We start from the raw sequence: 21,774 nt of genomic DNA, 5'->3' as shown, positions 1-21,774 counted from the left end.
GCTCTAGCTATTGCTGCCGCTCGCGCTCTCTAGTTAGCGAGCTATAAGGATAAGATTAAACCCCTCTAAATAGGGTTATTATAAGAGGAGGAACAACTAAGCAAGCTAGCTATGTAGCAGGCTTCTATATAGTATATAACATTAGTTTAGGTTTATAAGGAGTTTGTCTACTTTACGAAGTTACTACTAGTGCTAACGAAGGACCCTATTAAGTAGTAGCTTAAACCGACGTAACAATAGAACTATCCTAACCTCTCGCATATGGCTATTAACGTACTCTCTATTAATCTAATGTCTGCTAAGTTAGAGACTCGGAGGGTGTTTAGTAGCTATAGAAGGACCCTCTTATAGGACCGAGCTTAGCTCTCTACCGCTAACCTTAGCTATATCGAGTGTCTTAAGAACTGGCAGAAGAACCTCTACTTTAAAAGGGTCGAGTTCGCGGTCGAGGAGGTGTCAGAACAGGAAGCCATATAACAGGAAGCTATACAGGAGGAGGAAGGACAGGGTCACAGCGACGACGACGACGAGGGTGGAATTGGCATCATTCCATTGATTACATAGCATAGAATAGAATAATTAGTCAGCAAGGTGGAATGGCATGGAATAATGGCCAGATTTCAAAGATTCCATGTAACATCCACACTGGCTTCAAGAACGGTCATACAAAAGTCGAACCCGGCTCCAGGAAGTTGCGCTCTGGTCGCCTCCACCAACAAGAAGTTCTACCATAACAGCAAAATCGTTCACGCCAGCAGCGAAAATACTTGCCGTGAGGTCGACAATAAGGCCGAGCACCACTCAACTATCTGGACCTGCGATAGCACCGTCCGCTTCCACACTGCATGTCTTCATCGATCCTGCAGCAGACAACCTCGACTGCAAAAGTGCCATAAATTGTGACACTGAGCCACTCAAGGTCGACAGCTGTCACACTCTTGCCCGTCGGTTCTCTTGCCTGTCCATAGCTATGGTCCGTGGTAAAAACTCCAGTCCTTCATCTTCGGTGCTCGCGTCCTGGCCACTGGTAGACAGCAGCAACTGCCTGATTTACGTCATCTCATTGCAATATCAGTTGGGTGGACATCCCAACAGCGACAATGCTCAGGTGAGGGCATACCTCAATCCATGCTCGGTACCGTCCGGACCTTTCGTTGCTCATGGTAGAGATGTTTCAGTGATGCTTCCTTCGAGACTCCAGATTAAGCTGCGCGACCATCAGTCATTCGCATTTACCCACTGCGATGCCAGGAATTGAGGTATCTGCAGACCTCGAATAACTTTGGAGTAACTCCAAGCTTGCTCTCTATAGGTGTACATAACCCTCAAGCATTGTCGTAGCCATGTGGTACTGGTTTATGTCTCGACATACCTTGTGTAGGGGGTGACCCGGACTACCCTCAGGATCTTCGCCTGATCTTCGGCAGTAGAGTCGGAGATTAGAAAGACCGACGACGCCAGCCCCCTTGGGATAGAGTATGAGGTCCCTGCCAAGTTGGCGCGTCGCGTCTTCCACATCTCTTCGAGTCTATGAAGGTGGACATGCGTGTCACAACCTCAAACACCTATCAATTGTAGGTCTGTTACCAGTCAGCGGTACATCTGTTTACCATGGCTCGCCGAAGGTACACTTCCTACATTCAGAGGCCGGATAGCGACGACTCTGATGCCGAAGAGCACATTTTTGTGGGAGGGAAACCTTCGGTCGATGGTGGTGTGAGAAAGAGGGTGGGCGATATACGCTTTTGGCTCGAAGATAGGGAGAACAGATGTGCCCAAGGAGAGCGCCATCAAGTCAATGCTTCTGCCAGCGAATCCGATCATAACAAAGACGCTCAGAATTCGACCCTTGCGAAGACCACCACGACCCTTAAGCCAAAGCGAAGGAATACAACCACACCCAGACGTATTCTCTCGCACGTCGAGAGTAAATCTATCCTCAAGCTTTGTGTAGCTGCTTTGTGCTGACATTGCTCTTTCAGTCACGGCCCCTGCTGCGCGCAAACTTCACAACCCCCCTACTCAGTTTGTCACGCAGCAATCTTCGCCGCCAATCGACGAACCACCCCTTCGTCCCGCTTCACCAGCCATGCCACCCAAGAAGAAGAAGATGGCAGAGGCTCCATCTACTGCTCGCATATCCAAGAAGGGTGCTGGCTCCTCCACAGCAGCCAGTGCGCTTCCACCCCTGGCCGCGCCTGATCTCCCTACTCGCCGATCTCGACGTACTACCGTGCTTGTCAACTACGCCGAACCTGAAGTCGAGGATCCCGTTGCCGAAGTGTCTCACCGCGGTCAGCGCAGATCATACGTCCAATCTGAAGACGACTACTCGGAGTTAGAGACTCGAGGGTCAATGTCTTCCACCATGTCACTGGGCGAATCCACCACCTCCTCTGTTGAGAACACATCCGATGAGACTGAATCAGAGCATGGAACTGCCTCCAAGAAGGCAAGGGCCAACAACGGACGCGCTCGCAAGCCTGCACAGTCAGCGGCTGGCACTGACACCCCGGTCGAGGGGGAGGAAGCTGTCAATGTACCTGGCCAAAAGGTCAAGGCGTCCAGAAAGTCCAAGTCGAACATGAAGAACCTTGCCTCCAACCAACCCAAGGCCGTCAACAAGAAGGCACAACCAATGTCAGATATTGGCGACATATTTTCCGACATAACCAACAAGTCGTCCAAGCCGATTGTTCGTGATCCAGAGCTGAACGATGACGAGCCCGAGATCATTGATCACATCACCGAACGCACGTACAAGGATGTGCTGGACCATCTGGGTGGTCGTCGTCTTCGGGTTGCTACTATGTGTTCAGGCACCGAGAGCCCTCTTCTCGCCTTGGAGATGATTTCAGAGGCCAGCAAGAGCCTGGGTCTGGCTGAACTGGAGTACGAATCTGTGTTCAGTGCCGAGATCGTGCCGTTCAAACAGGCTTACATTGAACGCAACTTTCACCCACCCATCATCTTCAGGGATATCACAGAGATCACCCACAGCAAGGATGGCCAAGCCACCACTGCATACGGCGCCAAGGTCGATATCCCTGGTAACGTTGACATAGTCATTGCTGGTACCGCTTGCGTTGACTTTTCGAACCTCAACAACAATCAGAAGGGTCTCGCAGACCGAGGAGAATCAGGTGATACGTTTACTGCCGTTCTGAAGTACGCCGAGAAGTATCGCCCAGCAATGCTCGTGCTGGAGAATGTCTTCGGCGCACCATGGGATGACATGCTGGCCAGATATGAGGCGATAGGCTACCTATCAGCTGGTGTCTTGGTTGACACGAAGAACTTTTATCTCCCTCAGACTCGTCAGCGCGGCTACATGGTCTGTTACGACAAGGAGAGAATCCACGCTAGCGAGGCTGAGAACCAGCCCATGGAGGAATTGATGAAGAGAACGTTCTACGAACGCATGCAAGATTTCCGACGACACGCCAGCTCTCCTGTGTCGGAATTTCTTCTGTCGAACGATGATGCGATTGTCATTCGTTCGAAGCAGCGCATGGCTCGACAGTCAGCGCTTGATAGTACACTCAGGGATGTCGACTGGGCCAAGTGCGAGATCCGACACATCAAATATCGCAAGACCATGAACCTTGGAATCGCTAGGCCTTTGACAGAATGGCAGGAGAGCGGTACGCTTGTTCTTCCCGAAAACTGTGACCTTGACTGGTTCCGCAAGCAAGTGGAGAGGGTGTGGGATTTCATCGACATGTCATTTCTTCGCAGGGCCGTCACAATTCACAAGAAGCCGACCATTAAATCGAAGCCGAGAAAGAATGCGAATAAGCCGAAGACAAAGAACGCGATAAATCCCGAGACGAAGGACTCTGAAACGTCGAGTCCAGAGACAAAGTCTGTTCCTGGTTACGATGGCCAATACAAGACGCGAGTGTGGGACGTTTCCCAGAACATCGACCGTTTCACCGATACCGCTCCTTTCGGCATCGCTCCTTGCCTAACACCTTCTGGCAACTTCTATCTTCCTGATCGAGGCGGTCCTTTGACGCACTCTGAGTGCTTGATTTTGCAGGGGTTGCCTCTTGGCAGAATCTCGTTCACCACTGAGACAGAACGTAACGTCCAGGATCTTGCCGGAAACGCGATGAGTACCACGGTTGTTGGTTCTGCCATCTTGTCCGCCCTCATCTCAGGCTTCGAGATTCTAGACAAGCCGTCTCATGCTCAGTCTGGAAACGAAAACAGCGTGTTCGAAACCAGAATTACTGCAGACGAAGAGCTTGGACCGTTCCAGTCAACCTCTCAGGCAGCTTTGCACAAGATCGACATGCAGAAGCTACTGGAGGCTGCCGCCAAATCAGCTAGTATGTGCGTCTGTGAAGGTCAAGTTGGTACGACTGAAAAGCCTATCCAGACATGCAGCGGTTGCGGCCATACCTCATGCATAGCTTGCGGTATAAAACCCAGTCACGAGTATCACACTCTTCCGAATTCCGACCGGGAGCACCCCGAACATTTCATTCGAGAGTGGAGGTCTCAAATCCCCATGCTCGTCCAATTTGTCGGCATCCAGCATGTTCTTCGTATCGTTGAAGAAGCACTCAAGGTTCCTGGTGGTAACACCAAGAAGTACGACAAGGAGAGGAGCTTGAAGAAACAATATGCCAACGCAGTTGCCGACGCCGTCCAAACTCCTCTTACCTTCAGTGGCTTCAGAAGGGCATCTTCGTGGATCCTCACCTATGAGTCGAACTTCGCCCGCCTCGAACTGGTATTGAACTCTAAGCATCCGAAGTGGAAGCTATACGCCAAGCCTTCCAACGCTCTTCAAGGCGACAATGAGGTGCGCACTTTCCTGGAAGAGCCCATTGCTACCACCCAAGCGCTCGGAGATTCTTTCCTAGGCGCCAAATGGCAGTGGCGCGTCTTTGAGCTTGCCACAAATTCAATACGCCAGCTCACTATCGAAGGCGTCTCCGAGGAAGGAGAAGAGGGAAAAGTTCCATCATGGGCTGCCCGACTTGGTCTCCCCAAACATCTGCATGAGCAAGTCTGGACCGAACTAGATGTTACTGTTCTGAGCCCACCTCTTCCCGATGGTGTTGACATTGAGGGACGCTACAGACTTCTACAAAACTGTGGCACCGCTTGCGAGTCTTTGTACAAGCGTACACAGCCTCCTAGCAACACCAAAATGTTCTTGTTTCTCGATCCTGCACGCATTGGCAATCCCAAGGACGACGGCTTTGTCTTCGCGTCTGATCCCTCAAAGATACAATATGATCAAGTCAGAGAGGTTGTTGCTAGACTCGATGCAAAGTGGCGGCCCGAGAATTTGACTAAGCTGAACGCTTCTCCCCAAGTCGCGGTTTATCTCAATGGAGGATCGGCGGAAGAAAACTCTTGTTCCCTCGCTGCTCTGGACGTGAGCTCCTCAATCTGTCTGAATGAAAACTCTCTGCTCAACTCCGAATGCAAGTCTACCAAGGCTGTGGCCACCCTTCAGTTCGACCTGCCCTCTTCGGTAGATGACAAGTCTTTGGCGCGCTTCCAAGGTCTTCAGAGCATTGCTCCCGACAACAAGGCTTTCTTCCAGACTTTCGGATGGGCCATGGAGCCACTCCGTCAGAACCATTGTTTTTCAGGCGCTCATGATCTGCATGGCGACGTTGAATGCACGGATTGTGCACCTACTCTGCCTGAGGTACGTTGGCGAATCTTCATGAATGGGACAAAGGCTCCCGAGCTCCGCGCCTACGAGGACCCTGAGACCGCCAGAAGGTACGAGAAGGCAATCAAGGAGCGTCCTGAGCCGTTTTTGATCGAAAGTGATCTCAGAGGAAAATCAGTCACATTGAAAGTTGAAATCAACATCCTCACATTGTGCGAGAGAGCTGTCGGAAAGCTCAGCCGATTGACAGATATTCCTGGTTCTGTTTCATGGAATCTTGACACGAACTGGCTTGACGAGGCTGCTGAAAACTTGCCTGCCTTTATTCTGCGCAACAACAGGAACGAGGACGAGTCCGCTGATGGCATGCTTCAGAACAACACTGAGCTGTTCCCCATTCAAAAGAAATCTCTCACCTGGATGAAGAATCAAGAAAGGGATTCCGGTCAAGTGTTTGATCTCAAGGAGACAGAGGAGGCTCTTTTGCCCTACCTAGGTTGGCGCCTTGAAGCTCAAGCTTCCGCCAGGGTTCACGTCAAGGGTGGCATTCTTGCCGATCATGCTGGATTCGGAAAGACGGTCACTTCACTTGCACTCATTCAATCAGAATTCAGCGAAAAGAGCAGCGCAGACCATATCAAGGCTGGCATGAGAAATCTATCAATTGACATCGAGGAAGATGGCAAGCAAGTGAAGCTGCACAAGCTCGCTGCTACGCTTGTCATATGCCCCCCTAACCTCGTCCACCAATGGGAAGGTGAGATCGAGCTACTTCTTGGCAGGGAGTACAGCAGTGATCGTCTTGTGGTGATCAACAAGGCCGATGAACTCATCAAGAAGACCGTGGAGGAATTTGAGGCCGCGAGGATAATCCTTGTGAGTAACAAGGTGCTCTCAAGTAAGAGATACAGAGACCATCTTGCCATGTTTGCCGCGATTCCTGAGTACAATGGTAACAAATCCCGAGCTCTTCAGTCATGGCTCAAGGACGCCGCTTCTCGCGCACAGAAGCATCTCCAGATGCGCAAGGAAGTTGACAGCGAACTTTTCAAGCAGCAACTCAAGAAGCGGTATGAGGATATTTTGAACGACCAGAAATACCGCGAGTTCGCTGAACAGTCCAAGCGCGTCAAGGGAAAACAATATCTGGTCCAACAGGAAAAGATGTCCGGGAAGCTCAAGTATGCAGAGATCGAGCTGCTCAAGAACGAACAGCTGGATACCACCAACGCTCCGGAGTGTGCTCTTTTGCATATGTTTCATTTCAACCGCTTAATAGTGGACGAGTTCTCGTACTCTGAGGGTGATGATCTTGTTGCTTACTGCAGCTTGACGGCAGACAAGCGCTGGGCGCTTTCAGCCACCCCCAGAATGAAGGATACCTACGATGTTTCTAGGATGGCCCGTTTCCTCGATTTGAATTTGCCCATCGGAGCAAGTGCACCTGGCCTCTTGTCGAATGCGAACATGACGGCTTTGCGTAAGGACATGACCAACCTGGAGCAATTTGAGACCTTCCGCGAGCTACCTTCACGAACTTCGCAAGAGAAGATCCATACCCTTGCACAAGACTTCTTGAACACATTCGTTCGACAGAACGTTCTGGCATTTGACGATAAGCCTTACAGAGACATCATCGTTCCAGTTGTATTGCACGCCGACCATCGTCTAGTCTACACAGATCTGTCGCAGAAGCTAAACTCGCAGGACATGCGAATTCGCAAGGGAGACTTCAAGGGCAGACTGAGAGTTATGCCTGGTTTGTCCACTGCTGAGGAAGCTCTTGTGAGCACGGCCGCGATCTTCGATCCCAAGAAGCGACTGCTTACAGTCGACGAGAACACAAAGGCCACAAAGGCTCCCAAGCCATCTCGTAGAAAGGCCAACGAACTTGACGACGACCAATCCTCAGATGCTGGCGAACAGACGACTTGTGACCTTACTGTGGAGAGTGTCATCAACGATGTGGGCCTAGGTCTAGAAGCACTATCGAAGCAACGCGAGACCGACCACAAGGAAGCCAGGGATGTTCTCAAGGCGAGTCTCAAGAAATGTTCCAAGAGAGCTCAGGACGCCAAGCTCAAGGATTTCGAAGAATGGCTTCAGAACATTGTGTCGACCAAGTCGTTGGGAGATTGGTCTGTAACTAAGGAGGTCGTCAAAATGTCCGGATTATCGCTGTCAAAACTCGGCATTGAGTCTGCAGAGACATGTGCGAGTGATGAAGCCTCTCTTTCGGCCCCCGAGGACGATAACACGACTGGTGCTCAGAAGAGTGCAAAGCGAAAGCGCTCTGAGATTGAAGTCGCCTCCAAAGACACTGAAGGTGAGGTCGATGAGGGCGATGGCATCACTGCTGATGCGGAGGATGCCAAGGAATCTGGCAAACTGAAGACACTCAAGGATGCCATGAGCATCGCCATCAGAGATGTCAGATCTTACCTCAACGCCGAGAGAACCCTTCGCTTCGTCAAACACGCCGAGCAGCATGTGCATAGTCGCCATGACCCTTCGAAACGCTTAACTTGCAATGTTGAAAATTGTAAGGGTGCCGTCACAGACGCCGATGACCTTGATGTGTCGGCAGTATGCGGTCACGTCTTGTGTGCAGACTGTATCGACGATAGCAGAAAACAACTTGGCATTTGTCCTGTCAGTGTGTGTGGCAAGGAGGTTCATTCTTTCAATCTTCTCCGCCTCGGCAAGCTTGGAGACTCAGTGAAGAGCGCATACGGCAACAAGGTGGAGAAAGTCATCCAATTACTCAAGACTGTTGTCCCTGAGGATGACCAGGTCATCCTGTTCGTGCAGTTTGAAGATCAGATTAAAGAGTTGACCAACGCTCTTGAGAGCGAGTCCATCACATACTACAAGACCAACCAGGATACTGGCATAACCCTCCGGCAATTCCAAGCCCACAACGACAACGAGGCCGAGCATATCAACAGAAAGAAGGTGCTGATTCTGAATTCAGACAGCGAGTCTGCCGCTGGCGCAAACTTGACCGGTGCCAACCACGTCATCTTTTTCAGCCCCCTGATCAAGACAACACAATATGAGTACGAGGCCCAGATGGCACAAGCCATCGGTCGTGTGCGCCGTCATAAGCAGAATAAGCCCATCTTTGTCTACCGCATCGTCGCTCTTGACACAATCGACGTCGACATTCTCGAGCACCGTGAGCGCAATACCAAAGTCTTGGAAGAGATGCAAGAATCCGACACCTCCCAGATGCAAGTCGACGGCACTGACTTTGAAGGCGCCTATAAGAAGTCGGGCCAGGCCAAACCTTACGTGCCCGACAAGATGCAGCTCATCCGCGATGTGGATGGCAAGATCAAGCTCATGCCCCGCAAGATGCTGCTCGCTTTTGGAAAGGGAAACAAGGCCATCTTTGAGACCGAAAAGCGCATCATGGGATATGAGAAGTTCAACAACCTTCTTAAGTTCTCCAGAGCCTTTACTCAGGATGATTGATTGCCCCTCATCACAACACTTTGACCTTTTTTGACTTTTCTTTGCACCAACACGAGAGAACGCTTTTGGTCTCCATCAAGAAGGGGCTTTTTCTTCTTTGAACGACACCTTTTCTTGATTCGTTCTGTTTTCCTGTTTTCCTCACCAGCAACACCACCACAGCATGAATTATCACGGCACCACAGCATTCACAGTCTGTTTTTTTTCTTTCTTGTTTTCTTGAGGGTCTTTGAAAGGGCATGTGCATCACAGCAAGGGAGTTTAATTTGGGTTAACCGGGGAGCGCGAAAAGAGCATACATTAGAGTTGAATGATAGGCATGAGCACGACAGGAAAAAATAATGATCAACGACACAAAAACACATAGATAGACAAAAAAAAAAGCAACGTCAGAGTTATACAAAACATGTTCGGGCCTTGAGTGATGTCGTGATTGTAGTCATATGAGTGAAAGAGTAGGGTATGGTGGGTGCAGATGGAGATGCCAAACGTAGGTATGTCTTGATAAAGGAGGATCGTCGTTTCGAGCCGGCCGAACTCAGCCGCATTGTTCACCTTCTGAGCCCTCATCATTAGCTACACCTGTCAACCTCAACCTCGAATACGTGTGTCTCGACACTCAAAAGAATCTCTAGATGCTGCCTGAACATATTTAAATCATGTCATGAGTTGTGGCTTTCAATCTATCTTGACGATCTGCTTCGACGTGGAAAGAAAGTAGAGCACCTGCATGAACGACTCGTGAAACACTGTAGATGAATCCTTGACGGATGCGAGCCTATAAGAGACACAAGTCCCGCACTCGTGTGAATCTCCTCGCACTTTCTTCTTCAACACCTCAATCAAACACCACGAAATATCATGGGCAGACAAGAGACCATCCAAATACACCCCATGTGCTGGGAAGATGAGCCTGACACGCAGGCAATCTCACTGAGCGCCTTCGACCATCTCATGCCCCGCATCTATGTTTTGATAGCTCTTGTCTTCGCTCTTGATGCTTCTGTCAATACATCGGAGATCATTGAACATCTCAAAGCTGGATTAGAAATCACCGTGGCTCAGTTTCCTGCTCTGGCGGGAACATTGCAGACGAATGAGAAAGATGGTAGTCTATGGGTGGAGAGGAAGAAAGAAAATACAGTGGATATGATTGTCAACTGGCAGAATGGAGAGGAAGATACTGAATGGCCGACTTATCGAGAGTTGGCAAGGAGAGGATTTCCTGCTGCCATGTTGGAGGGAGATAAATTGCTTCCTCGAGCCGTGACGGCCAAGCAGCTCTTCCGAGGTGATAACGATGAGAAAGATACACCTGTTTCCACCTTCCAAGTCAACTTCATCAGGGGCGGTTTGATTCTGGGCATTGGTGTTCATCATTCCGTCTCTGATGGACCTGGCTGCGATGGCTTTCTATCTCAATGGGCGGAAAACACTCGTGCTATCAAGGACGGAAACCGTCTTCCTCGCTTCAACCCAATGAACCTCGATCGCTCACGTCTAAACTCAACCGCCACGCCAACTACCACACGCATGCAAGAGTTGAGCGAAAAACTCCCTGCTTTCCGTCTCGTCAAAGAGCCACCCACACTATCTGAAAGTTTCATCATGCCCTCTTTCTCACCAACAATGTACCACTTCCACAAGCAGAGATGCGAGCGATTGAAAAACGATTGCAAACCTTCAAATCCAGATGCATGGGTTTCAACCTACGACTGCATAATGGCAGTTCTCTGGCGCGCAACCACCCGCGCCAAAATCCCCATGCTCACACCAGACATGGACAAGAAAATCAATCTCACCCATGCTGTCAACAATCGCAAGATCCTAGATCCGCCACTGCCGGATAGATATCTGGGTAATGCGGTTTCGTTGGCTCAAGTCACGCCCACAGCTATCAAAGATGTTATTGCGGAAGATGCACTCCCTGCTATCGCTCTCGCAATACGCAGTTCGATCTCTAGGATAACACCACAGAGTATCCAGGATTTAGCAGAATGGGTGGCAGGGACAGAAAACAAGTCACATATCAGCATCAATGTCGACGCATTTCTAGGAATGGATCTAGCTGCGACAAGTTGGCAGCAAATGACTTCATACACACAGCAGGACTTTGGATTTGGAGTGCCCAAGGCTGTGAGGTTTCCGAAGCCGGATTGGGAGGGGTATGTTTTTGTGTATCCGGAGAGGGAGGAAGGTGTGGAGGTTTGTGTGCTGCTTGAGGATGCATGTCAGGGGAGGTTGAGGGAGGATGAGGAGTTAGGGAGGTATGCTAGTTTGATGGAGTGAATGGTTGGTTTTATTTGGGTAGAGACTGTGGTATGTAGGGAGGAATAACAGACTAAGGATATTGGATGATGATTGCTTTTCCTTAACGCATGACTGTTCCTCTCTCTTGCAGATGAATTGTAGAAAAAAACGAGCTGTACAATGCGCGATGCTTTTCAGGACATGTATTGCGACAGTGAGAACGTGCCAAGCAGACCAAACATCAGGGCTCAAAGAATGCAGCAGCCATGTATGCTTCGAACATGTGTTCATCGACATGAGCAATGGCGGCTAGGCGAATCAGATGTTGCCTTGCACATGTACTATTAGCTTGGATGGTAGATGCACATTGTTATCTAGACTCACTGTGCAGAGATGATATCAAGGTACTCGAAAATGTACCCCGGAGGAATCAGGAAACGGCCAGATAACCCAGGCATGGTGATCAGCCGATCAGCTTTGCGCTGCTTATCCAGAAGTGAGTACTTCCTCTTGCCAGTCTCCAGATAGCGGAGGTCCTCGTCACAGTAGCAGGGATAACAGTAATCCTTGTCGCAATTTCCTGAGGGTCGACAGCATTTGTCAGTACCGCATATTGATCCTGCTGTCAAGGAATTGGCGGATATGTAGTGTGACGGTAGTTGCTTGAGTAGTGTGAAAGGTGTTTCGTGAGGTGTTATCAAGAATGGTGTCTTAAGAGGCGGCTCCACATACTCGGGTGGTTCATCGGAGGCCCAGGCTGACGAGGAGGCGAGTTTCTCAAGCCTTGAAGGTGACATAGTCTGATACATAGCGATAGCTTCGTAGTGGCTTGAGGCAAGCAGGGCGACAAGCGCCATAAGGAGCCAGATAAATTTTTTAATAAGAGCCATGGTGCTTTTGAGATGTTGAGAATGAGAAAAGAGCACTCTCAGTGGACGTGACTCTGGATTTGAATAGCATCGTCCATTTTGGCAGTCATTCTCTTGTGAGTTCTGGAAGGTGAGAGTCGACTCGCAGCTTCCAATGCTGAGTAAAGAGGATGCTGGCTTTCATAACAGAGAGGATCGATTGCAGCGACTAGCTGCGAACACCGACTTCCTCTCGCCAGAACACTCCAGGAGTTGCATCTGGAAGGCAAAAAAAGCTCTTGCTGAATGAAAGCATGTCAGGCAACTTTTCTTTTCATGGATCACCTAACTTGATTGAAAGCATGGTGCGAGGAAAGTGCTCAAGTGAACGAGGGAGGCTCACGGGCGGTCGGTGCTCGGGCCGAGACATGGCCGACTGTAGTCCGTGCTCAGAGCATCCCCAGATTCCAAACCATCTCAAAATGGCTTTGCTCATGACGAGAGATCAAAGTTGAACCTTTCTTGTAACACACCAAAGACACCGAACTCATGGCGCATACTTCACCAATGGCCCTCGACAGGCGGGTATCGCCCTCGCCGCCGCCTCAGCCTCTGTCCAAGAGAGACAAAAGACGCAACAACATTACGGACAAGCTATCGGACATGATCCAGACCTTCACGCAGGACCAGCACCAACACTACCGTGCACAGCTGCAGGCTATCCAGGTCGACATGACGATGATCCTGAGAGCGAATCCTTACGAGAACAGACCTCTGGACGATTCGGCCGAAGATGTCGAGCAGGAGATTGAGAATGTCACTGGCGGCAGCTTGCCAAACACGGACGCTGCTGTCAAGGACTACCTCGCTCTGGCCGGCAAGCGCTACCACGAATACGTCCAGCAGATCAACCACGCCCTGGAGCAACGCGACGCTGATCTGACTGCTCTACAAGTACGTTGACATGGCTTGCGACGGGCCGCCGCGACCAAGACTAACTCTCTCCCTCTCAGAACCGGTACGATGCAGCCGTGGCCGAGTTAGAAAAGAGCTCGAGTTACAAAGTCCAGGTTGCACAGCGCGAGCACCTGGAACTGGCGACAACGGTGCGAAGCCGTCTGATCAACAGTGTCACCAAGAAGCGCGACAAGCTGCTGCGCGAAAAGGAGCAGCTCGACATTGCAGACAACTCGGCCCTGTTCTTCCATCCCAGCCAGTTCACTGTCAACATCCCCCAGAGCCCCGGCGGTATCCAGAGCAACCGTAAGACGCGCCACACTCGCCATCGCGTTGGCGAAGCCGAAGAAGAACGCCAGAGAAAGCGCAAGGCCCCGGCCGACGAAGAGGCCACCGATTCGCCTGCCCCGTCCTTCCGTCCCCTGCAGAACGACACCAACGGTGCAAGCTCGCCCTTCCACGATGCCCGCACGAAGACTCTCTACACCCAATACGAAGCACCCGCCTTCTCAATCGATCGTCTGTTCACAGAGAAAGAGTTGAATCACGCAACTGTTGTCGCCCAGCTCGCAACCCACCACTTCTTCCACCAGCCCCAAACCAATCACCAGAACCCCGAAAACCCTCCTTCGCTCGCCTCAGTTGACGGTGCTGCCGATGCCGTTACCGGGCCGCCTGCCATCACCGCCGAGATCGACGACATTGTCTCGACTCAACCCAACGGTTCACCACCGCCCACACAAGCACCAGAGATGGAGCGTAATATCTCCCACCATGCTACACGTGGTGCTACAAGAGCCAACCCCCTGGCCGCCCTCTCAGAAGCCGCTGCTCTGACCTCGACTACCACAAATCCCTTCGTACCTGTTCTGATCCCTATCACAAAAACCGACAAGGGCGCACCCACCCCTCCTGGTGTGAGCGCTGGCGAAGTCGACAGCGATATTGCGCTCATGCTTAGAGAGGATGACGCCCCCACATCAAACCCAGAACAAGACGAGAATCTCAGCAACCTCCAACAAATACGCGAACGTCTGCTCGAGCAGGCCTGCCAAACCACAAACGGCGTCGCACCATTCCGACTTCCAATACTCGAGACTGGCCCCGCAGCCATTAGTGGTGGTGTGAACAGAATCCCTCCATATGGCTTCGCAGATCCAGAGTCTCTGCGCTTTGCACTCAGAAATGGCGCTGGTGTTGGCACCGCTGCTGCCCCTCCGCCAGCACCTATTGTCAATGGCAATATTGCTGCTCTTACGGCTGCTCCTGCCAGCGTCATTGGCGCTGCCATACCTATGAGCAGAACAACAAGCTATGCTGGTAGTGAGGCTGGTGCTGCTAGCGAGGCCGGCGGCGTAGGCATGCGGAGAGTCAGGAGCAGATTCGGTTGATCTGTCTTCCTTGATACTCAACTTTCTCTTTCTTGCTGTCACGACCTCTTGAACACAGTCCAAAGCGACTTTAGCCCGATTTCTTGGAGCATTTTCACACGGCGTTTCTGCTATTCGTCTATTGTTAGGTCCACCAGAACAGTCCCAACTAATTCTTCACCGTCCCAAGCTCTAGCATAGAACATGACTTCTCCACATCTGCAGTGAACAAACGTAAGAGCTTCGGTCTACATCATGCCGAGGTCAAGTGATGAAGATCCCTCGAACCCCGTCGGACCTCCAAGCAATCTCGTGTTGTCGTGCTGTCCAGAAGCCCTGCACAAGGAGGCCGGTCTAGCTGCTCTTTTCCAGCATAGTGACGAACAAATGTCAAGTCCTCCAATCAATATCTTAGGGCTAACCAATATGGTGGGCTATGGTGCATAACAGCAGAAGGCGGGGCATGGAGTGATCTGATGCGGGGATCCTCATCTTTTGCTCCTCAATCCCTCAGATAATTTTTCCGTCGACAACAAAGCCTCTTCTTCTTGATCGAATTGCATACTTTGTTGCTTCGAATTAGCCTGTATAGGGATCAGCAATGCATGATGACTTCGGACTTGGTGCCTGGCATGCGTCTAAGCGATCGTGTCCAAGATTTCCAGCGAGGCCAGGCAGTGCTGTAGATTGAGTATAAACCTCTTCCATCTCTCTTTCCATTTCGTGCTTCGTCTTTCGTTCCTAGAGAAAGAGAAGTTCACGCAGTCATGGTCCGTCTCTCTACCACCAGCCTGGCATTAGCTGGTCTGAGCATTGCTCAAGCACAATCAAATTCGTCTTTGGTCAATGCCATCTACAAAGATGCATCTCAATCTGTCGATGCAAGAGTTGAGAACCTCGTATCTCTAATGACCTTGGAAGAGAAGATGGCTCAATTGATGCAAGGTAAGTCATCTCTCGTGCACTCCTTCAGGAGCCCATGACTGACCTCCCTTCACAGGTGACATCTCCAATTGGCTCAACACGACTTCCGGTGAATACAACCAGACCGGTCTTGAGTTCAACTTCGAGAACCGTGGTGGCATGTTCTATGTCGGCTACCCAATCACCTGGGATTGGCTTGCAGAAGGCATCAAAGTCGGCCAGGACTACGCCGTCAACAACACTCGCCTTGGTATCCCGGCCATTGTCCAGACTGAAGGTATTCACGGCTTCCTGATCGGAAATGCGACAATCTTCAACTCGCCAATTGCTCAGGCTTGCTCGTTCAACCGTGAGCTTCAACGTCAAATGGGCGAACAGATCGCCATCGAGGCTGCTACTCTCGGTGTCACCCAGCTCTTTGCTCCCCTGGCTGATCTTGCACGCGAACTACGCTATGGTCGTGTTGAAGAGACCTATGGTGAGGATGGTTATTTGGCTGGCGAGATGGCCTACAACTATATTGTTGGTTGTCAAGGTCAAAATGTCTCGGCTATGGTCAAGCACTTTGCTGCCTACTCCGAGCCGGAAGGAGGTCTCAACACTGCACCTGTTCATGGTGGTGAGCGTGAGCTGCGTACTACTTGGCTACCCCCTTTCCACAGAGCCATCATTGATGGTGGTGCTTATTCTATCATGTCTGCCTACCATGCTTATGATGGCATTCCGGCCGTGGCTGACTACTTTATGCTCACTGAGATCTTGCGCAACGAGTGGGGTGAGCATGAATCTTATGACTCTTCTGATACTCCTTGACTGACGTTTGCTAGGCTACAAGTACTTTGTATCGAGTGATGCTGGTGCTACTGATCGTTTGTTCAAGAACTTCCTGACCTGTGGTGTCAACGACTTCGAATGTGTCACCGAGCAATGCTTGACCGCAGGAAACGATGTTGAGGTAGGTCACGATGTTTTGCTTTTACGGAGCCTTGACTGACGAAACACATAGATGGGTGGTGGTTCTTTCAACTTCCGGGCTATCCCAAGTCTCATTGGCAACAAGACTATCGACATCAGCGTTGTCGATGAGGCTGTTGCTAGAGTTCTGAGAGTCAAGTTCCAGATGGGTCTGTTCGAGAATCCCAACCCTGCTGCTCCTAAGGACCAGTGGAACAGCCTGATCAACAATGCTGCCGCCAAGAAGCTTGCTCGTGACCTTGATGCAGAGTCAATTGTGCTTCTTCAAAATCCTAACAAGACACTTCCTCTCAGCAAGACCGACAAGATCGCTGTCATTGGTCCCATGGCCTCCGGTTTCATGAACTACGGCGACTATGTTGTGTACCAGTCGCAGTACAGAGGTGTCGAGTACCTTCAGGGCATCCAGAATGCTGTCGGTCCTTCCGCCAATGCTACTGTTTCTTATGCCAAGGGTGTTGAGAGATGGTCGACCGATGAGTCTGGCATTCCTGAGGCTGTCGATGCTGCCAAAAAGGCTGATGTGGCTGTCGTTATTGTTGGTACTTGGTCCAGAGATCAGCGTGAGCTGTGGCAAGGATTGAACGCTACCACTGGAGAGCATATCGATGAGAGGTAAGTTGTCAAGACAGAGTGATGACAGAACCGTACTGACTCCATGTAGTGACCTGAGCCTTGTTGGCGCACAGAGAGCTCTTGTCAAGGCTGTCATTGACACAGGAAAGCCCACCGTGGTCGTCTTCTCTTCAGGCAAGCCTCTCACTGAAGACTGGATCTCGAACACCACAGCGTCTCTCGTCCAACAATTCTACCCTGGCGAGGAAGGAGGTAACGCCTTGGCAGACATCCTATTCGGCAAAGTCAACCCATCTGGCAAACTCTCCGTTTCCTTCCCTCACGACGTAGGCACTCTTCCTGCCTACTATGACTTCCTGAACAGTGGTAGACCCACCTACCCTGGATACGTCGGCGGAGATGGAAACCTCTACTTTGGCTCCAGCTATATCTTGAACACTCCTGTACCTTGGTTCCCCTTCGGCTATGGTCTCTCATACACCTCTTTCGACTACAGCAACGTAACACTCTCCTCGTCGCAAGTCTCCGCGACCGACTCCATCACCGCCACTGTTCACGTCACCAACAACGGCACTTATGATGGAGCCGAGGTTGTTCAACTTTACGTCAAGGATCTGGTAGCCAGTGTTACCGTTCCTAACATCCAACTCAAGGGCTTCGAGAAGGTGTTTATCAAGGCTGGAGAGACTGCTGAGGTTGTAATTCCGCTGGAGATCAGTGACATTGGTCTCTGGAACAAGAGCATGGATTACGTGGTTGAGCCTGGCAACTTTACTGTCTTCATCGGCAGTAGCTCTGCTGACTTCCGTACTAATGCTACTTTGACGGTGGTGTAATTGTTTGATGGGTGGGACGATAGGCAGAGTTGAGATTTATGATAGTCATGAATGAATGAGATGTTCGACTTTGCTTGCAGATTAGAAAGTTGTTCAAAGTGCCAGAGTGTTTTCGGGTGTAGCTGTAGAAATCACGATTTATTCTTAGCCCATCATCATGTCCAGTGAGAGTCGTGTCAAGCAGTTCAACTCCAAAATGCGATCGTCAATCTTGTCGCCAACCCTCGTCGTTGCCGAAGCCTAAACCTCGGTTGATTGAGGAGCAGGGCAACGGATCGATTTCGGTGTATCGGACCTTCCTCCCATACAAAACCAATTTGGATGTGCTTGTTCACGGTCATGCGTTATCTACGGCTCGCTTGCAGTCTTCCTATCTCATGCCGGAACAGCTGTCTCCATGACCAACGAGGAAGGAATGGCGGTGGCAGGGAAAAGAGGGGTCATCGATTGACTTTAGCCACGGCTGATTCTCGGTCGGCATCCAGGGCCGCAGTTCCTTCAACATCCGTGGAGCCTTGGTCTTTCCCATCGCGTGCTCATTGGAATTGAGATGCTAGGAAGCCGAAACAGTTCCTGCCGCAGATGGTGTGGAGTCAGAACCGGTGGTTTCTTGAGCTTGCCCTGTCCCTTTTCCAGGCTGATTGTTAATACAATGACACGTGCAAACATTGGACAGCTTCACTGCTTGAATCAAATCATGTAGGATTTGAAAGTATAAGAGCGTTGTTCCTGCCTTTGTGCCACGTCACTTCCTCTTGACCATAACCTTTTTATTGCTGCTTTCTTTGATACCCAATCGCTTGATAGATATACATCATGGCTTCCATAGATGTAGAGGATGTGCTCTCGAAGCTCACAGAGAGGGAGAAGATTTCATTGCTCGCAGGTACATTCACGAAAACACTCGCGGCTTCAACAACGATCTTCTGTTTCTAATCACAAAATCTCAGGAATTGACTTCTGGCACACTCAACCTATTCCCAAACATGGCGTTCCCTCACTTCGACTCTCAGATGGACCCAATGGTGTCCGCGGCACTCGCTTCTTCAACGGCGCGCCAGCAGCTTGCTTCCCCTGCGGCACCGCCCTAGGCGCAACTTTCGACACCGCTCTCCTCGAGGAAGCCGGCCGCCTGATGGGCCAAGAGGCTCTCGCAAAAGGCGCCCATGTAATCCTCGGTCCTACAATAAACATGCAGCGCTCACCCCTCGGCGGCCGCGGCTTTGAATCCATCGGCGAAGACCCTGTACTAGCTGGTTTGGGATCCGCAGCTCTCGTGAAGGGAATGCAGGAGAACGGCGTGGTGGCTACTATCAAGCATTTCGTGGGTAACGATCAGGAGCATGAGCGTAACAGGGTAGATTCCATCGTTACCGAGAGAGCGTTGAGGGAGATCTACCTGATGCCTTTCCAATTGGCCGTGAGAGATGCTTACCCCAAGTCTTTTATGACTGCGTACAACAAGATCAACGGCACGCATGTTAGCGAGAACACCAGAATCTTAAAGGATATCTTGAGAGGAGAGTGGGGATGGAAGGGCTTGGTCATGTGAGTTTGAGCTCGGGATTTACTTGATGGAAAGCATGCTGATTGTCATATCAAAGGTCGGACTGGTTTGGTGTATACTCAACATCTAAGTCTATCATCGCTGGCCTGGATCTGGAGATGCCTGGTCCCACTCGATTCAGAGGAGAAGCCCTGGTCCACGCCTCGACCGCAAACAAGATTCCCGCTGGCGTCATCGATGAGAGAGCAAGACAAGTGCTGGAGCTGGTCAACGAGTGCGCTGCATCAGGCGTTAAGGAGAATGCTGAGGAGACTACCAACGACACACCGGAAACATCAGCTTTGCTGCGCAGACTTGCTGCCGAATCAATCGTGTTGATGAAGAATGAGGGTGACATCTTGCCGCTCAAGAAGGACAAGAAGATTCTGGTCATTGGTCCCAACGCAAAGGCCGCGACCTACTGTGGTGGCGGTTCTGCTTCTCTACGACCTTACTACGCCATCACTCCTTACGAAGGCATTGTGAACAAGGTCGGCGAAGACAACGTCGACTTCAGTATCGGCGCCTACTCTCACAAGGAAATGCCCAGCTTGGGAGCAGAATGGAGAACAACAGCCGGTGAGGATGGCGAGCATGGAGCACTCTTCAAAGCCTACAATGAACCTCCGGAGGACAAGAAGCGCGAATGTGTGGACGTCCTTGGACCTTTCACAAGCACATCTATGATGTTCATGGACTACAAGAACCCGAAACTCAAGTCTGGACTCTGGTACGCTGATATCGAGGCATACTATACAGCCGACAGAGACGGCGACTATGAACTCGGTGTCTGTGTGTACGGATCAGCCAAGGTCTACATCAATGATGAGCTCGTTCTCGACATCACCGAGAACCAACGTCAAGGTTCTGCCTTCTTCGGTCTCGGTACCGATGAAGACATCTGCGCCGTACCCATGAAGAAGGGACAGACCTACCACGTTCGTCTGGAGTTTGCTAGCGCACCCACCAGCAAGTTGACGGGAGGTAGTGTCGACTTCGGTGGCGGTGCTGTTCGTATCGGAGGTGCCTGGAAGATTGACGCTGATGAGGAAGTTCGCCGTGCCGCCGAGCTCGCAAAGTCGGCTGATCAGGTCCTCGTCTGCGCAGGTCTTAACATGGACTGGGAGAGTGAAGGATTCGACAGACCAGACATGAAGCTACCGGGTCATCTAGACCGCCTCATCTCTGCAGTTGCAGAGGCCAACCCTCGCACAGCAGTTGTACTTCAGAGTGGCACTCCAGTCGAGATGCCCTGGTTGAGCAAGATCCCTGCTGTACTTCAAGCCTGGTACGGTGGTAACGAAACCGGCAACGGTATCGCAGATGTCGTCTTCGGCGATGTCAACCCCTGCGGTAAGACTTCGCTGTCTTTCCCGATCAAGAATGAAGACAACCCTGCATTCCTCAACTACCGCTCCGAAGCCGGTAGAGTACTATATGGCGAGGATGTCTACGTTGGATATCGCTACTACGATACTCTTGGTCGCCCCGTCGCTTTCCCCTTCGGTCACGGTCTCTCCTACACAAGCTTCAGCTTCGCCTCGCTCCAAATCCAAACATCCTCGGACGATCTCACCGCCAAAGTCACCATCAAGAACACAGGCAAGGTCTCAGGTGCACAGGTCGCACAACTCTACATCTCACCCCTCTCACCCTCCATCCGCCGCCCCACAAAAGAGCTCAAAGCCTTCAACAAGGTCTTCTTGCAACCTGGAGAAGAAGAGGTTGTTGAATTGAAGGAATCTCTGAAGTACGCCACCAGTTTCTGGGACGAGAGCAGAAATGCATGGGTCAGTGAGAAGGGTAAATACAAGGTCATCGTCTCTGATAGCAGTGCTATCGGCGAGGGTGCTGTTGAGGAGACTTTTGAGGTCGAGAAGACGAAGTGGTGGAATGGGCTCTAGATTATTTTGCTCTTCCAGGTTACTCTCCCAGGTTACTTTTCAGGTAGGTTTTGGGATTGATAGATTCATCAATTTTACTTCTCCATGATCAAATTTTGAGGACGAAGTGCAGATGGGCTTTCTGGTGATACAGCATGAAAAGGTTGTACCGTTGCCGTATCTCAATGCCAGCGCCGGCCTCAAAATATATCTATCAAAATGCACAATGAGATTGAGATATGGAGACTTGTCCACTGAGAGTCATCCACCCCTCATCATTCCAGTGGACATGCCTCTGGTCCCGAAAAACACTATGCATTTTGATGTGTATAATCTACAAGGATAGGTGTAGTGGGGATGTATATTTGCGATACCCCTTTTCCTTACCCTGCCCCTATGTCTCCTGCTACCCTGCATAGATCTCCCATCTCCTGAGCACTGCTCATACAACCCATCAAAATGCACAGATGAATTCAGATCGGGATGGTTGT

The 21,774-nt window shown here is 50.8% G+C and overlaps 6 protein-coding genes across 6 annotated transcripts; 5 read left to right on the top strand and 1 right to left on the bottom strand.

Annotated features, from left to right (window-relative positions):
• Positions 1 to 1,494: 1,494 nt before the first annotated feature.
• M438DRAFT_401862 (uncharacterized protein) lies at positions 1,495 to 9,519 on the top strand. Its single transcript, XM_029909565.1, has 2 exons — positions 1,495 to 1,927; positions 1,983 to 9,519. The coding sequence occupies exons 1-2, from the start codon at positions 1,612 to 1,614 to the stop codon at positions 9,116 to 9,118; spliced, it is 7,452 nt and encodes a 2,483-aa protein (XP_029766020.1). The 5' UTR covers positions 1,495 to 1,611; the 3' UTR covers positions 9,119 to 9,519.
• Positions 9,520 to 9,801: 282 nt separating this feature from the next.
• M438DRAFT_341544 (uncharacterized protein) lies at positions 9,802 to 11,476 on the top strand. The gene has a single exon (XM_029904526.1). The coding sequence runs from the start codon at positions 9,980 to 9,982 to the stop codon at positions 11,405 to 11,407; it is 1,428 nt and encodes a 475-aa protein (XP_029766019.1). The 5' UTR covers positions 9,802 to 9,979; the 3' UTR covers positions 11,408 to 11,476.
• M438DRAFT_341539 (uncharacterized protein) lies at positions 11,137 to 12,551 on the bottom strand. Its single transcript, XM_029904525.1, has 2 exons — positions 11,753 to 12,551; positions 11,137 to 11,697 (listed from the first exon to the last, which is right to left on the bottom strand). Exons 1-2 carry the CDS (start codon positions 12,256 to 12,258, stop codon positions 11,610 to 11,612), a joined length of 594 nt encoding a protein of 197 aa, XP_029766018.1. The 5' UTR covers positions 12,259 to 12,551; the 3' UTR covers positions 11,137 to 11,609.
• Positions 12,552 to 12,856: 305 nt separating this feature from the next.
• Positions 12,857 to 14,735, top strand: M438DRAFT_341538 (uncharacterized protein). The gene is made up of 2 exons (XM_029904524.1): positions 12,857 to 13,170; positions 13,230 to 14,735. Exons 1-2 carry the CDS (start codon positions 12,880 to 12,882, stop codon positions 14,562 to 14,564), a joined length of 1,626 nt encoding a protein of 541 aa, XP_029766017.1. The 5' UTR covers positions 12,857 to 12,879; the 3' UTR covers positions 14,565 to 14,735.
• Positions 14,736 to 15,310: 575 nt separating this feature from the next.
• Positions 15,311 to 17,854, top strand: M438DRAFT_262674 (putative beta-glucosidase; the record flags this gene model as incomplete). Its single annotated transcript, XM_029899836.1, has 5 exons — positions 15,311 to 15,488; positions 15,544 to 16,242; positions 16,295 to 16,422; positions 16,474 to 17,057; positions 17,107 to 17,854. The coding sequence occupies 5 exons, from the start codon at positions 15,311 to 15,313 to the stop codon at positions 17,852 to 17,854; spliced, it is 2,337 nt and encodes a 778-aa protein (XP_029766016.1).
• Positions 17,855 to 18,410: 556 nt separating this feature from the next.
• Positions 18,411 to 21,508, top strand: M438DRAFT_401857 (uncharacterized protein). The gene is made up of 3 exons (XM_029909564.1): positions 18,411 to 18,740; positions 18,805 to 19,402; positions 19,459 to 21,508. Exons 1-3 carry the CDS (start codon positions 18,671 to 18,673, stop codon positions 21,302 to 21,304), a joined length of 2,514 nt encoding a protein of 837 aa, XP_029766015.1. The 5' UTR covers positions 18,411 to 18,670; the 3' UTR covers positions 21,305 to 21,508.
• The last annotated feature ends 266 nt before the right edge of the window (positions 21,509 to 21,774 follow it).

This window comes from Aureobasidium pullulans, assembly GCF_000721785.1.
Source record: "Aureobasidium pullulans EXF-150 unplaced genomic scaffold scaffold_1, whole genome shotgun sequence".
In the NCBI taxonomy this organism is placed as follows: Eukaryota; Fungi; Ascomycota; class Dothideomycetes; order Dothideales; family Saccotheciaceae; genus Aureobasidium; species Aureobasidium pullulans.
The sequence above is the reverse complement of the archived record's forward strand: the minus strand, read 5'-3'. Positions and strand labels throughout refer to the sequence as shown.